General features: G+C 35.5%; 1 protein-coding gene across 5 annotated transcripts in view; it reads left to right on the top strand.

The window, feature by feature from the left end:
• Window positions 1–17,585, top strand: part of CNOT6L (CCR4-NOT transcription complex subunit 6 like) — a 125,690-nt gene that overhangs the window by 34,688 nt on the left and 73,417 nt on the right. For 4 of the 5 annotated variants that reach the window (XM_047719620.1, XM_047719618.1, XM_047719616.1 and 1 more), the window contains exons 2-4: window positions 4,307–4,428; window positions 7,211–7,397; window positions 8,782–8,867. In XM_047719620.1, coding sequence (XP_047575576.1) covers window positions 4,317–4,428; window positions 7,211–7,397; window positions 8,782–8,867 — 385 coding nt within the window. In that variant the 5' untranslated portion in view covers window positions 4,307–4,316. The remainder of the gene's footprint in view (window positions 1–4,306; window positions 4,429–7,210; window positions 7,398–8,781; window positions 8,868–17,585) is intronic. The other variant, XM_047719619.1, reaches the window with a different exon arrangement.

Genomic DNA, 17,585 nt, shown 5'->3' with positions numbered 1-17,585 from the left:
TTTACATGATGTTTTTTCTGTGTAACAGAAGACTGAGAAATAAACTAATGAGAATCTTCACTGTGTGGTAGTGATTAATCATTCTTAAGTGGTGGAGATTATGACTAGTTTACTTCTAGTTTACTTTAGTTTACTTCATGTAGGAACTAAGAAGTACGACGTAATTAGGTTCTTGGTCCAGGACTGATGGTAACTCTCAGAAATTTTGCAGTAGAATCTGGGGGTGTCATGTAAGTGATACCCTAAGGTTCAGTGAATGAAAAGTGGATGGCAGTTTAAAGAAACTTATGTAGTTAGCATTTGGGGAGTTAGGTGGAACATTTTTTATAGCGTTGGACCAGGGTTGAAGACTGGGAGGTTAAGCTGTGTTGCGAAAGGGGCTTTTATTGTGCTCCGTTACGGGAGCAGGACCCTAGTATAAATTAGGTTGATGTAACAGTAGGATCTAACAGAGGATCTTTTGGGGGCTGATATAAGATGTAAAAATTAGAACCCATGGAAAAACCAATTCAAAAACGTACTTGTTTTATCAGTTTGGAAAAGAAGATAAGGAGTTAGCTGTTAGGCTTTCCAAAATGAAACATTCCTATTTTTTGGATAGAAAAATATCAGTATTTGGATAGAAAAACTCACTATTTAAGCCTTAGAACGACCTATGAGACTATGTGAAACCACACTGTCAGTGTCAACGTTTAGAGACTTAAATTACATTTGAATTATTTTATATTTCACATTATTTTAAGGTAGGTTTTTGTGGTATGTCTCCAATGTGAAAAGTTGATGCTGAGGAACTGAGGAGGGAAAATAAAGCTGAATAGGAGGCTTCAGTATTAATTGAATTAATTGAATTAATTGAATTAAGTTCATGTATAACTGAATTAAGTTACCCAAATTTGAATTCTCTACGTCTTTGGTAGCATATTTGAAAACCTGATGTTTGAGACAGTAATGATCACCAGAACTATAGACTCTACTAAATTGCTTGTTAGTTAACCCAAATGTAAGATATTACAGCCTTTTTTTTTTTAAGATTTTATTTATTTATTTGACAGAGAGACACAGTGAGAGAGGGAACACAAGCAGGAGGAGTGGGAGAGGGAGAAGCAGGCTTCCCGCCAAGCAGGGAGCTTGATGCGGGGCTCAATCCCAGGACCCTGGGATCACACCTGAGCTGAAGGTAGACACCCAAGAACTGAGTCACCCAGGTGCCCCTAGATTACAGCTTTAATCAGACTCTCCAAATCTATATTCATTTTGCCTTAAGTGACTTGTATTTTCATTGGCTTCCTAATCAAATTTGAAAGAGATCTCTGACCCCCTAATATGACAGTATTAATATTACTTTGGTTTTACATGTAAACACTGGTGAACATTTCATGGATTTGTTTTGCGGGTACAGATTTTGTAAATTTTAGTGGAATTAGGAAGGTGGAAATTTATGAAAAAAAAAAAAAAAGGTTTTGTAAAGTAGCTGTTTTCAAAATTAGAATTAGAGGGCCAAGAAGATACAGCAATTATTGACCTGTCTAGATTATTAAAATATTTAGGGGAGTTGAATATGTGAGTTAATTACCATTTCCTGGGATTGATTTTTAGAGAAGTATTGACTGAAAATTGTGAGGTGGAAAAGGCAGGAAGAAAAATGTGGCAGATTTTAGGATTATAAAGCATATACTCTTCCACAAATATATATTAAGTCCCTACTTTGTGGTAGGAACTATATAGCAATAGAAAAAGGATATGCCTCCACACAGAAATAACTCATAATCTCCTTGAGGTACATATCATGATTAAAAGCCACATTAAGTTGACCTCTGATCCTATGCTCTATGGTTTATGAAAATGATCTAAAATTAATGAAACAGGGTTTTTTTTTTAAAGATTTTATTTATTTGACAGATCACAAGGAGGCAGAGAGGCAGGCAGAGAGAGGAGGAAGCAGACTCCCTGCTGAGCAGAGAGCCTGATGTGGGGCTCGACCCCAGGACTCTGGGATCATGACCTGAGCCGAAGGCAGAGGCTTTAACCCACTGAGCAACCCAGGCGCTCCTTGTTTTTTTTTGTTGTTGTTTTGTTTTGTTTTTGCATATTTTGCTGTCTTTATTTTTTACCCATCTGCAATGTAGTGAATGGATTTGTAGCATGTCATTGAGTTTGGATCTGTTTGATTTGGCTTTGCTTAATCTTGTGTTTTTGTGGAATCTTATATTAGCTTGCAGGAGTACTCACAGAGATACACGTGCCTTGTGCACAGTGGAAATTCTGAAAACCTTGTCATCTAAAAATCTTATTTTAGAAATGGGACACCTAGGTGGCTTGGTTGGTTAAGCACCTACCTTTGGCTCAGGTTATGATGTCAGGATCCTGGAATAGAGTCCCACATCATGCTTCTTGCCCAGTGGGGAGCTTTTGCTTTTCCCTCTGCCTGCCACTCCCCCTGCTTGTTCCCTCTCTCTCTCTCTGACAAACTCTTTAAAAAAGGAAAAGTATTTTACATAGGTTGAATGTGGTAGAAGTCAATTTTTTGTTTCCTGTGGAAAATGATCCTATTCTTTGTGCTGTGCAGAGATCTGGGATATGTATGGGAAATAAAGTATGCGTTAGTATTAACCAAATTGTGTGGTAAGATTAAAGCAGAGGGCTTACCCTGGGAACTTGGAAGCAAATTACTGTTACAGGTGAAGAAATCTGGAGAACTTTCTCTTTTCACCTTTTGGTAAAGGGAAAGTGACTATTTTACCTTCAGAAATACGAAGAATAGATATGGTGTGGGAAACTTTGATTGTGTTCTTATGAGCTAGCTGTATTTTTGAAACAACTACGATACCACTGACTTTTCTTTATTCTCTGTATATAACGAATTTCAGACCACCTGAAAGTAAATTCCATTGAATTATAAGTTCTAAACTCTACTTGGAAGCACTCCCATATTTAGGCATTTGGTTTTGGTGTGTGTGTGTTAAATATGAACAAAGAACCAACTACAAAAAAAAAATAACAAGGTGATTTACAGATAGCATGCAGGATTGGCTTGGGGCTTTGTCATTTGCTTTTCTTGCTACCTCTGAGCTCAGTTTTATTTTCTGCCAATTATTAAGCAGTAATTCTTGTCTTGGACCCCTTGAATGGTTACTTTTAGGGCCATTTGTCATATGCTTCATACATTGCACACTTGAGGACTTTTATACCTAGTTGTCATCGCTCATGATCGTTTGGTGATTATTCTGGCAGTTACGTGAACAAGATTATATAATATTTCAATTCAGGTGCCCATGTAACTCCATCTTCAAATTTGGACACTTTTTAAAAAAACTATTTTTAATTAGTCTCCACGCCTAGTGTGGAGGCCAGCATGGGGCTGAACTAGGACCCTGAGATCAACACTTGAGCTGAGGTCAAGAGTTGGACGCTTAAATGACTAAGCCATCCAGGTGCACCCTCCACCCAAGTTGGACACTTTTGAGAGTGAAAAGGACTTACATTACTTAAGAACATCAGATCAAGCCAAGACTGGTTCATACTAAGAAAATATCATTATGTAGGATGCTTTTGACTACCAGTAACAGAAAACACAACCTGAACAACAAGTGAAGTATATTGGCTTGTGTATCCAAAAAGCCCAGTGTTTGGGAGCCCTGTGTTATGATTTGGTGGGGGATCTTTGTTTCTCTGTTTTCTAGACTCTTCTATGGCTGGTTTCCCTTATAATTGTCGGATGGTTCCCAATAGCCATGTGGACTATATTCTTCTTTCATGACTAGCAGGAGAGAGAAGACTGCTCCTTCCATAAACATAGAATGAATCTTAAGCCTCGTGATTATGAGATACTTCTGAACTAATCTCTGCGATAAGAGGAATGTCATGTGTTGATTATCTTAGATATAAGATATTTGAATATCACTGAGGCAAGAGCATGAATTACTCTGATATTCTTTGACTAGTCAGAGTCCCTCAGAAAACTGGTATAAGGTCAGTCAGTTTAGGAAAGCAAGACAACTAAAGGAAGGAGAAGGGAATGGATGTTTGGAATAGAATGGATGTTTGGAATAGAATGGATGTTTGGGAAGCAACCACAAAGTTCAGTGTTAAGTCCAGTGTCATTGTTTGCATTTTCCCTTAGGCATCTGTTAACGGAGTTTCTGCAAGAGTCAAACACTGCAGATGTGTTTTCCTTATAGTGAGAATTTGTAGTATAGAATGACTTAGTAACCTGGCAAGGGGAGATAAAACTTACCATTTCATTTTTCTTTTTTTTTTCTATAAGACTGTAGTAATTGATGACCATCTTTTTTGTTTGTTTAAACAGACTAATAGGGATGCCAAAGGAAAAATATGATCCTCCAGATCCTCGAAGAATTTATACCATCATGTCAGCAGAGGAGGTAGCCAATGGGAAAAAATCTCACTGGGCAGAATTAGAAATCTCGGGTGAGTGGAATCTTGAAGCATTTAATCTAGGATATAATAGCAATAATGAACATGAGTCGAATATTGTCATATTTATTTCTTTGTTGTACATTTTAAAATATGTGAACTAACTGAGAAAATACAGGATGCAGAAGTACTAGTGTTTAGTTTACCCGTGACTAAATATCTTTATTTCTGTTCATTCTTTTGCGATAATACCTTGGGCCAGGTTGGCATCTGTAATTGAGGACATTGGGAATTCAGTTTCTCAGTAAACCAGGTTCTTTTATATACTAGGTTTTGTTTTGGCTATTGTAATTATTTTTGCAAATTGAAATCTTTGTAATTCTTCTGTCATCCCAGTTTTGGCAGAGTAGGAAATGTAGAGGCTATTAGTTTATTCTACAAATAACTAATCACTATGTTACGTGACCTTTCATGTTTAGGATTTGTTAAAATAGAATATGACTTCTAAAAACTTGCAGCCCCAGTCTACTAGTGAGAAAAAAAAAAATCAGACAAACCCAAACTAAAGGACATTCTACAAAATACCTGACTAGTAATTCTCGAAATTGTCAAAGTCATGAAAAACAAGGAGAGAGTGAGACTTTGTCATGGACTGGAGGGGACTAAGATATGATGATGAAATGGTAAAATGCTATCTTGAATTGATTCTTAAAACAAAAAGGTGTAAAAACTGGTGAAATCCAATAAAATCTGTAAATTAGTAATGTATCAATAAAAGAAGTAATGTATCAATGTTAGTTTCCTAGTTTTGACAGATGTACGATGGTAATATAAGAAGCTAACATTAGTAGAAAACTGTATGAGATGTATACAGGAACTCTATTATCTTGGTAACTTTTTTGTAAATCTAAAATTATAAAGTTAAAAGTATTGAAAATAGAATATAATTACTGCCTTTCTTTTATGAATTGGTATAATACAGATAATATGTAGAATGTTTTTTTTTCCTCCAGTAGGCTTTCATTTGGAAGTGTTAACCACATTATAGTGTCAATAGCAAGAATTACATTTAGCTAAAAGGTAACTGGGTGGATAGGTGATTGGTAATGAGCAGAATGAATATGAGTAAATCCTAATGGATTAACCCAGGGTTTCTCAACTTGGCCCTGCTGACATGTAGGGCCAGATAGTTCTTTGTGGTCGGGGCCAGTTGTGTGCAGTTCCTGGTCTTCACCCACTAGATGCCAGTAGCACCACTCGTCTCTTTTTTTAAAGATTTAATGGACATTAATTTCATGGTAGACATGATACTGGCATTTTGACAATGAAAATAGTTATCCAGCAATTTGGGTCCTTAATATGATAGTTTTCCATATAAATGTTTAAATATAAGTTAGTATTAACATATGTAACACTTAAATACATGTGAGTATTAGCATGAGATATTGCCATCTTGTAGAGAATTCCATTAAAACACACATGGGATAAAAGATTGCCATAATACATACCAGTGGAGATCTTTAGGACTGTAATTCACATAAATTATAATTTTTTAAATTGAAGTAAAGCTGACACACAGTGATACATTAGTTTCATTTGTACAGCATCGTGTTCAGCAGTATTCCTGGCCTCTACCCACTAGATGCTGGTAGCATTCTTCTAGTTTTGACAACCAAGAATGTCTCCAGATTGCCAAAGTCCTTTAGGGAGTAAAATTGCCACTGATTGAGAACCACTTGATTAAATCCTAGGCACAACTGGAATAAGTTTCTTTTGCCAGAGCCTCTCTTCACTTGAAAACTTTCGGTCCTATAAATACAAAATCCTAGCTGGCACATTAAGCCTGCTTTTATACAGCATAAAGAAACCTGTGAGAGAAAGAACCCCGGACAGATGTAAGCTTGAGTTTACTGGTTGGTAGCTAGCATTTACTGTTTGAGATTTTTTGCCCTCTCTACCTTCCATTGCTCTTTTAATCAAAGTCTGTTATTTCAATACTGATATAAAGTTAAATTCTATTTTACTTTTGTAATGTATATAAAATGATCTTCTTATAAATTATTAAGATAATACACATTTTAGAGCAGCTGTGGCTGGGTGATTTTCCTAGGTTTATATAGCTAGTAAATAGTAAAAGTCAGGACTCTGAAATAGGTTTTCTATTGTTTTCTAATACATGTTCCATCATTGAGCTGTCGGATGCTGACTGATTGCTAAAGCTTAAAGTGTGACCATTTCACTTGAGTATGTTGCATTTAATGCAAAATCTTAAACCAGATTTGTTAATAACACCATCAGAAATCTGGGGAAAGGTAAGTCCTTTAGGGGTAAAATGGTTTTCTAGTGATCAACCTAAGGTTGGTTCTAAATCTGTTACTCTTATCTTTTTTTAAGTTTGTAGAATAACCCAGGCCCAAATTATGGATAAATTGTGCACTACATACTTTTTGTAGAGTATGTAAGAAATACTTTTGTTAGGACTGCACCTTAAAATAAAATTCAAGACTATTCTATCATAAAAGCTTAAGTCAGCCCTGTGTTTTTCTTGAGAGCTTATCATCACCCTGACTCCAAGGGTCTCATTATGGTACATCTCATTTAATGCATGGAAGGTTCATGAGGAAATAATGGTTATCAGGCAGAAATGGCATGAAATTAAAGAAGGGCCAGGTGTGTTTGGAAGCAATCAAATGGCATTAATACAAAATTAAACGTCAAAGACAAATAGTATCTGTATACATTGTAGTCTCTTTTTTTTACTCTTCACTTTTTACTTCTTAAAGTTGAGTCTTTGTCTTAGGCGTTGAATTTAATGCTTCAGTATTTTGCCTTTTAGGTAGAGTGCGGAGCTTAAGTACATCACTTTGGTCATTGACACACTTGACAGCACTGCACCTAAATGACAATTACCTTAGTCGCATTCCACCTGATATTGCCAAGCTTCATAATCTGGTTTACCTGGATCTGTCATCCAATAAACTCAGAAGTTTACCAGCAGAACTAGGAAACATGGTGTCTCTCAGGTAAGAAAATATTATAGAAAGGACTTACTATATAAAATTCTACGTTTACCAAATAAGAAAATTATGAGATAGTACTCCTCTTACAGGAGGATTTCCGTATGTGTTTAAAAATAAGTGATATAAACTGTCTAAACATGGTGCTTGAGTTGGCTTCCACTGAATATTTCCTTTAACTTAAAGGTTTCTAGCTAGGATGTGCTTATATTTCTTTTGACACACTTGAGGTGGGGTGGAGTTGGGGTTAAAATACTAAGTCTCACTTGAGGCTCAGGTGTGTGATAAGAAAATTGTAAATAATTGGGAAAATATTCTGTTCTCGTAGTAACTTTTAGGAACATATCTCTGTTCTGTAAGGCAAAGTATACTTATATATCACAACTCTTAAGGGAAACCTTTAAAACTTGATAATAAGTGGATTTATTTCTAGTCTTTCAGGATTCTTTGATAATTTCTTCATAGGAAAAAATTGTAGGTCCCTTAAGACCTTGTATAAATGTTCTCAGTATCAACAGGGATTGTTTGTCTATGTTTATATGCTGAGAAGTAATTTTTTAAAAATTTAAAAATTTAAAAAATTTAAAAAAATTTTAAAATTAAAACATATATATTGTTTTAGAATCTTGCTCCTCACCATTTCCTTATTATATGTTTTTGTTGGTTTTCTTTTCTTTCTCATTTTTTTTTTTTAAGCACTTTTTAGCTGTCTAATGAGGGGCTATTTATTTCGTCTGTAGTCTGGCCAAAATTTCAAAATCATAAATGTGGATCTTATCTGTATTATCCTATTATCTGTATTATCTTATGTTTTATTTTCAGTGTTTATGTTCTGTGTCTGTGATTATTCATCATAGTATCTTAGTGTGATTACAGTTATCAGTTATAAAAATTAATAAAGGTGATTGGCTTTTTTTTTTCCTATGAATTAGACTGGATTCAAGGATAGGGGTTGTCTTTGGGTACTGAGAATACCTGTCACTCTGATTTGTATCTCATGGACATTTGGGTGAGAGAAAAGGGGATGGATTTAGCCCGAGAATGATATACGGTTCTTACAACTTTTTAATAATCTGTGTTAGAGAATGTGTAAATTATAGAAACACTGTTAACAGTTGTTACACATTTTGTGGTACTTTAATATTACACAACACTTTTGGATTAAAAGTATAAAAAATGCCTTGAATGTAAATATCACTCATAGTATATTAAGGAAGGTTAAGAAAACAATTATGTATTAATAAATATATATTTATATATTAATAAATTTATTATATATTATATAAATACATATTTATATATAAAACTTATATATTTATATATTAATAAATTATATATTAATAAAGTTTGATATATTTAAACAGTTTTTATTTATTTATTTTTAAAACAGGGAATTGCTTTTAAATAACAATCTGTTACGGGTTTTGCCTTATGAACTTGGTCGGCTCTTCCAGCTACAAACTCTAGGTTTGAAAGGTGAGTGATTTTTTAAGAGATGACAGGATCTCAGTATTGAAGTGTTTGTGAGCCTTTTAAAGCTAATTTTGGTTACAGTATGGGTCAGGTTTAGCACAATTTTGAGAATGTAAATATGCTTTCTTTTGAAATAAAGTGGGTTTTCATTATCAAATTGAGTTTCAGAATTTCAGCATGCTGCCATCATTTTAATAAACTTGTATAGGGAGGTTTTTTTTTTTTTTTTTTTGTATGTCATGTTTAATTTTCTAAGAAATCTGATATTAGAGGAGATATTTTAAATTTAACATTCTAGTTCTCCCCACTGCCCTTTTAAAGGAATGACTCAATAGAGTAAATCCTAACCAGAATGATCCATGTGAAGTTTTGATAGAGTAGATAAAATAGCATTGACATATCAGATAGGAGAGAGAAAATGATAATGGTAAAATGAACTATACCTAACAAGTTTGATTATTCTTAATAAAATGTATCAATTCACAATATATGCTCCTTGATAATCTCATCTTAATCAGCTTGGAATGAAAGTCCTTCTTAATTCATATAAATACTGAAACTTGTCAAAGTTTCCTCTTATAGCATAGGAAGAAGAGTTTATTTTGAATTCAGAGGACTAAATACAGATGTACTGTGTTGGCTAAACATTTTATTCTATGCTCATGAGGAATGAACATTAACCAAAGCCCTACAAAGTAAACACTTGTACTATTTTCCTTCTTCAAAGACAGTTTGAGTCTCTGTGAACACGTTCTGTTTGCTTTGCTTATGTCATATAATGGACTGTTAAGAATGAAGCTTCAATATGAGTAGAAAGAATCCTGACATTTTTGGTTGAAATGACAGAAATGGTGTTAGACTTCTTTGTACAGTTAACCTTTTGTAAATTACATAATTACATGAATGGTCTGTCCTGTGTTCTTAGTTTCTCTCTAGGACTTCATTGATATTTTCTGTTACATATGAAGTGAACCAGAGGATACATCGTAGGTCTAAAATATTTTCTTGAGGGCGCCTGGGTGGCTCAGTGGGTTGAGCCGCTGCCTTCGGCTCAGGTCATGATCTCAGGGTCCTGGGATCGAGGCCCGCATCGGGCTCTCTGCTCAGCAAGAAGCCTGCATCCCTCTCTCTCTCTCTCTGCCTGCCTCTCCATCTACTTGTGATCTCTCTCTGTCAAATAAATAAATAAAATCTTTAAAAAGAAAAAAAAAATAAAGTATTTTCTTGAGGTTGAACCCAAAGCAACTGTTGGGTCACTTCACCTTAATCTATATATGATAAACCTTATTCTTATAAAAATAGTTGAAATAACCAGCTAGAGTTGGAGTGGGAACAGGTCAATTCTTTTCTGTTAAATAATATTACGGAATTGAGTCATTTTTTATAATCTTAGATTCATGAAGTATGAAATTTCACTGTAATACTGATTGTAATAGTTTTTTTGTTTCTAACAACAACATACTGTTTCTTTTAACACCAATTAGAACAGCTGTTTTCCTCTTGCTAATATTGATGGAGAGCACATCAGTGACAAATGAATAATTTACTGTTGAACTCCGTGATTTACCCTTTGTACCATGTGATGTTCTGAAAAAGCAAATATTACATATCCTACTGTTTCATAACTCTATTCTGTGTTATCTCACATAAAGATAGATTCCCATAAAATTTATACTAAGCCTCAACTGAATGAATCATTCTGAATATCTGTTACTTCCTCAGGACTTCATTCTATTTTACTAGTTAAAAATCTTTATCTTCCAAGCTACTGTTTTTGCTGGTCTTCAGTCCTGGTGTCGTTTTTGTCTACTGAGTCATATTTGTTAAAATCTCTTAGGCTGCTAGTCTTTGAGATTAGGTACCATCTTTGCCTTGTGAACTGTAACTTACCTTTGTTCATGCCTGTAAGTAAATTCTTTTCATTAAACTCTAGTTTGTTGTATGGTAAATACCTATATGCATTTTTTTCCTCTTCTTTGAGAGTCAGTTTTTCTGGTAGTGCTACTTTCCATTCGGGTGATCCGGTATAGAAAAGCCAAGGACCTTTTAGAATGAAGGAAATGCAGCCATTTCTGCCATTTTTCAAAAAATTGAGATGGTAAAAACAGGATTGGTTTTATGAAGCAACGGAACAAGTAAAATGTCCCTGATGAATGGTAACTTTATATTCTTAGGAAGGTAAAAATTGAAATAATTTCCTAATCTGTTTTAGTAGCCACATAGTGGTACTTTGTGTCTAGAAAAGGGGAGGGAGTAGAGTGGAGCATTTAAAATGGCACTGTGATTTATTTAAAAGAAACAATGCACAACCTCTGAGATGCCATTTTGTCTTGAAACTGAAAAAAAGAACACCTTTTTCCTATTTCCTTGTCTTCCCCTGAAGCACAGATAGGGAAATATTGATAATAAGTTTGATCATCCTGGACTAACAAGCTAATTTCTAGAGATTCTATTTTGACATTTGAGGAGTGTGTGTGAAGGCTATGTGCAGTGTTTGAGGAGTTAGGATAAAAAGGCCAATTTAAAAACTACAGGCTTGGCCAGTCAAGTAATTTGGAAATGTTCTGTTAAGTCACTTAAAAGAAAAATCCAGAGTGTATTAATTTTATAGAAGAAGGAAGTAAAAGCAGTTATTCCACAGTTATTTTAAATAATTTAGAACTTATGTCTTAAGGTGTAAGGCAATACTTTTTCTGACAGATGGGCCAAAGGGTTGTCCTCACGCAGTAAACATTAAAGTCGCAGGTTGTGAACTATTTAGAACTTCAGCAGTTGTAAAGATTTCTAGCTTTCTTCCAAGAATTACTTATTTCCCCTAAAATAAAATGGACCATAGCAGTAGAAACTTCTTTTACTTGTGAAATTTTTTTTCATGAAATATAAAAGAATAAAGTGCTTTTTATTTTATTTTATTTCATTTTTAGTGTTCCAGAATTCATTGTTTATGTACCATACACAGAATTCATTGTTTATGCTTCATGCAATACGTGTCCTCTGTATACCCACCACCAGGCTCCCCCAACCCCTCCCCTCCTCCCCTTCAAACCCTCAGTTTGTTTCTCAGAGTCCACAGTCTCTCATGGCTCGTCTCCCCCTCCAATTTCCCCCAACTCACTTCTCCTCTCCATCTCCCTATGTCCTCCGTGTTATTCCTTATCTCCACAAATAAGCGAAACCATATAATTGACTCTCTCTGCTTGGCTTATTTCACTCAGCATAATCTCTTCCAGTCCTGTCCATGTTGATACAAAACTTGGGTATTCATCCTTTCTGATGGAGGCATAGTACTCCATAGTATATATGGACCATATCTTCTTTATCCATTCATCCATTGAAGGGCATCTTGGTTCTTTCTACAGTTTGGCGACTGTGGCCATTGCTCCTATGAACATTGGGGTACAGATGGCCCTTCTTTTCACTACAGCTGTGTCTTTGGGGTAAATACCCAGTAGTGCAATTGCAGGGTCATAGGGAAGCTCTATTTTTAATTTCTTAAGGAATCTCCACACTGTTTTCCAAAGTGTCTGCACCAACTTGCGTTCCCACCAACAGTGTAAGAGGGTTCCCCTTTCTCCACATCCTCTCCAACACATGTTGTTTCCTGTCCTGTTAATTTTGGCCATTCTAACTGGTGTAAGGTGGTATCTCAATGTGGTTTTGATTTGAATCTCCCTGATGGCTAATGATGATGACCATTTTTTCATGTGTCTGTTAGACATTTGTGTGTCTTCTTTGGAGAATTGTCTGTTCATGTCTTCTGCCCATTTTTTGACATGATTATCTGTTTTGTGTGTGTTGGGTTTGAGGAGTTCTGTATAGATCTTGGATATCAGCCTGTTGTCTGTAGTGTCATTTGCGAATATCTTCTCGCGTTCTGTGGGTTCCTCTTTGTTTTGTTGACTGTTTCCTTTTGATCTTGATGAAGTCCCAAAAGTTCGTTTTCGCTTTTGTTTCCTTTGCCTTTGGAAACATATCCTGAAAGAAGTTGCTGTGGCCGATGTCGAAGAGGTTACTGCCTATGTTCTCCTCTAGAATTTTGATAGATTCCCACCTCACGTTGAGGTCTTTTATCCATTTCCAGTCTAAGAGAATGGTCAAGTTTCATTCTTCTACACATAGCTGTCTAATTTTACCAGCACCATTTATTGAAGACACTCTCTTTTGTCCACTGGATATTTTTACCTGCTTTGTGGAAGATTATTTGACCATAAAGTTGAGGGTCCATATCTGGACTCTCTACTCTGTTCCACTGGTCTGTGTGTTTGTTTTTGTGCCAGTACCATGCTGTCTTGGTGATCACAGCTTTGTAGTAAAGCTTGAATCAGGCAACGTGATGCCCCCAGTTTTGTTTTTCTTCTTCAACATTTCCTTAGCAATTCAGGGTCTCTTCTGGTTCCATACAAATTTTAGAATTGTTGATTCCAGCTCTTTGAATATTCTATGAGTGGAATTTTGATCAAGATGGCATTGAAAGTATATTATAGATTGCTCTAGGCAGTATAGACATTTTAACCATGTTTATTCTTCCAGTCCGTGAGCATGGAATGGTCTTCCATCTTTTTGTGTCTTCTTCAATTTCTTTCATGAGTGTTCTGTAGTTCCTCGAGTACAGATCCTTTACCTCTGTGGTTAGGTTTATTCCCAGGCATCTTATGGTTCTTGGTGCTATAGTAAACAGAATCAATTCTCTAATTTCCCTTTCTGTATTTGCGTTGTTAGTATATAAGAAAGCAACTGATTTCTGTGCATTGATTTTGTATCCTGCCACATTACTGAATTGCTGTATGAGTTCTAGTAGTTTGGGGGTGGAGCCTTTTGGGTTTTCTATATGAAGTATCATGTCATCTGCGAAGAGAGAGAGTTTGACTTCTTCATTGCCAATTGAGTACCTTTTATTTCTTTTGTTGTCTGATTGCTGTTGCTAGGACTTCCAGTACTATGTTGAACAAGAGTGGTGAGAGTGGGCATCCTTGTTGTGTTCCTGATCTCAAAGGGAAGGAAGGCTGTCAGTTTTTCCCCATTGAGGATGATATTTGCTGTGGGTTTTTCATCGATATATTTTATGAAGTTGAGGAATGTTCCCTCTATCCCTATACTTTGAATCATTTTAATCAGGAATGGATGCTGTATCTTGTCACATGCTTTTTCTGCATGTTTTTGTATTCATGAAATAAAAAAGAATAACCTACATTTTAAAGAAAATAAGATGAATAACTGGATACCCATTATATATTTGCAGTAAATTTTTAAGAAATGCACTTTGAAAATCTGTCAGTTACACATTTTGTGGTACTTTAATGTTGCCAGCATTCTTGGATTAAAAGTATAGAAATATGCCTTCATATAGTAGGCAAAGTACTCATTTCTGTGTTATATAATGAGCTTCTAGAAATTGATAAGAGAACAATCTAGTAGAGTGTATATAAGAGGATATACACGAGGCTTTAAAACATAGGAAGTTCATCAACTTATGCATAATAATACAATGTAAATTGGGACTACTCAGCTTTTATTTGTTAGATTGGTAGAATTTCAAAAATCTGTTGAATTACTATTGGTGAGATTATGGGAAATAGGCACAATCACTTCTTGTTGGTATAGATCCCCTGCATCTTACAATTTTCCTGTGTGCCTTTTCGTGATTACATTTTTATCCCTTTGCCCAGAGGTTACTAATGTCCTGAATTTTGCATTAGTCATTCCTTTACTTTTCTTTCAATTGAACATTGATGAGCACCTACTATGTGCCAGATGCTTGGGTTATATATGTAACTATTACCAGTGTTTTAACCTTTATGTAAATAAATGAGATCCTACTGAATATGTTTTTCATGACTTGTTTTCAGCTTAATGTTTTTATGATCAGCCATGTTCATGCATGCAATTGTAATTTAATTGCTGTGTTGTACTCTGATATATGTATTCATTCCACAGTAGATATTTAGATTATTTGCCCCTTTTTTTTGGCTAATATAAGCAACGCAGCCATGAACATTCTTGTATGTATCTCTGATAGAGCTCCTAGGAGTGGAATAGTTGGGTTGTAGAGATCTGCTTTTACTTCCGGAGCTCTGTTAGGCAATGCCATAATGTTTTGTAAGGTAGTTGTACTGAAGTACACTCTCAAAAGTAATAACAGTTTTCATTTTTCTGTCTTCTTCTCAAAACATAGTATTGTCAACTTTTAAAAAAAGTTTTGTTGGTTACTGAGTGTGAAATAGTTTCTAGTTCTCTTAAATTTGTGTTTTCTTTTTCTTTTTTAAAAAAATTTATTTATTTATTTATTTGACAGAGATCACAAGTAGGCAGAGAGGCAGGCAGAGAGAGGGGGGAAGCAGGCTCCCTGCTGAGCAGAGAGCCCTATGTGGGGCTCGATCCCAGGACCCTGAGATCATGACTTGAGCCGAAGGCAGTGGCTTAACCCACTGAGCCACCCAGGCCCCCCAAATTTGTGTTTTCTTAATTGCTAGTAAGATTAAACACCTTTTCATATAGTTATTGGCCATGTTTCTTGTTTGAAGTTGCTATTGATGTCTTTGCTCATTTTCACTCCAAGTATTTATTTATAGAAATTTTTAAGTTTTGTGTGTTTTGTATTGTAAATATCTTCTACTCTGGCTTTTCTTTTTGTTTTCTTAGGTATCTTAATGAGTAGTTTTGATATTTTTATTGTAGTTGAATTTAAAAATCTTTTCTTTTATGAAGTTATAACTTGTGAAAGAAATCCTACCCTACCCCACATCAGAAAAATGTTTTGCTATATTCCTAAAAGTTCTATAAAGTTTTACTCTTTGTAGTAAATTCTCTCAGGCATTTGAAATGAAAATTTTTTTTTAATTGAAGTGTAGGTGGCATATTAGTTTCAGGTGTACAACATAGTGGTTTGACAGTTGTGTGTGTGTGTGTGTGTATACACACATTAAAAATGCTCACCACATTATGTTTAGTTACTGCCTGTCACCATACAACATTATTGCAGTATTATTGACAATATTCCCTAATCTGTACTTACCCCATGGTTTATTCATTTTAGGATTGGAAGTTGTTTTTTTTTTTTTTTTTTTTTAAGATTTTATTTATTTATTTGACAGAGATCATGAGCAGGCAGAGAGGCAGACAGAGAGAGAGGGGGAAGCAGGCTCCCTGCTGAGCATGGAGCCCTATGTGGGGCTGGATCTAATGACCCTGAGATTAGGACCTGAGCTGAGACCAGGAGTCGGCTGCTTCACTGACTGAACCACGAAGGCACCCCTGTGTGTGCGTGTGTGTGTGTGTGTGCGTGTGTGTGTATGTGTGTGTGTATGTGTGTGTGTGTGTGTATTAAGAAAGCTCTAAGACCATCATGGGGCTTGTACTCAAGACTCTGTGATCAAGAGTCCCATACTCTATGGACTGAGCCAGCCAGGTGCCCCTCTTTTGTTTTTTTTTTTTTTTTAGATTCCACATCTAAGTGAAATCATATGGTGTTTGTTTTTTTCTCTCTGATTTAGTTCACTTAGCATAATTCCCTCTAGGCCCATTCATGTTTTTGTAAATGGCAAGATTTCATTTTTTTACTGCTGAGTGTTACTTCATTGTATGTATATCTATACCACATCTTTATCCACTCATCTATCATTGGTTACTTGCATTGTTTCTGTATCTTAGCTGTTATAAATAATGCTGTAATTAACAGGAGTGTGTATATCTTTTTTAAGGTCCATTGATTTCTTCTTCCTTTTTTTTGAGTATACTTGACACACAGTGTTACATTAGTTTCAGGTGTACAGCTTAGTGGTTCAACAGCTCTATAAGTTACATTGTGCCCACCACAAGTGTAGCCATCATCTGTCACCAAGTAACACTATTTAAATACCCCTGGCTATATTTCCTATGACGGACTTGGTATTCTGCTGAAGTAATTCATCCCGTATGTGGGGGCCTTCTCCTGCGTGTCCGTCGGCGGTTGTCTGGCATGCGCCGCTGCTTTGTGTTTATAGGACTGATTCTGCTTTTTCTTTGTTCATTTGTTTTTGTGTTTTAGATTCTGCCTGTAAATCAAATCATATGGTATTTGTCTTTCTCTAACTTCTTTTGGGCAGCATGATACTCCCTAGGCCCATCCACGTTGTCTGAAATGGCAAGATCTCATTTTGTAACGTCTTAGTAATCCATTGTGTATGTATACGTGTGTATGCATACGTGTATATATGTGTGTAATAGTCCATTGTGTGTATGTGTGTTTATATGTGTATGTACATGTGTATATACACATGTACACACACACACACACACACACACACATACACACTACATCTTATTTATCCATCCAGCTATGGATGGATACTTGGGTTGCTTCCTTATCTTGGCTGTTGTAAATAATGTTGCAGTAAACATAGGACCACATACATATTTTTGAATTAGTGTTTTCATTTTCTGGTAAATACGCAAAAGTGGGATTACTAGAATTTATTGGGTTTCTATTTTTAACTTTTTGAGGAACCTCCATACTGTTTTCCGTAGTAGATGTACCAATTTACATTCCTACCAAGAGTTCCCTTTTCTCCACAGTCTTGCTAATACTGGTTATTGTCTTTTGAAACTAGCCGTTCTGACTGGTGTGAAGTGATGGTTCCATTGTGGTTTTTTTTTTTTTTAAGATTTTATTTATTTATTTGACAGAGAGAGATCACAAGTAGGCAGAGAGGCAGGCAGAGAGAGAGGAAGGGAAGCAGACTCCCT

Source organism: Lutra lutra, chromosome 2 (assembly GCF_902655055.1).
Source record: "Lutra lutra chromosome 2, mLutLut1.2, whole genome shotgun sequence".
Classification (NCBI taxonomy): domain Eukaryota; kingdom Metazoa; phylum Chordata; class Mammalia; order Carnivora; family Mustelidae; genus Lutra; species Lutra lutra.
This window is presented reverse-complemented; position numbering and strand designations above follow the sequence as displayed.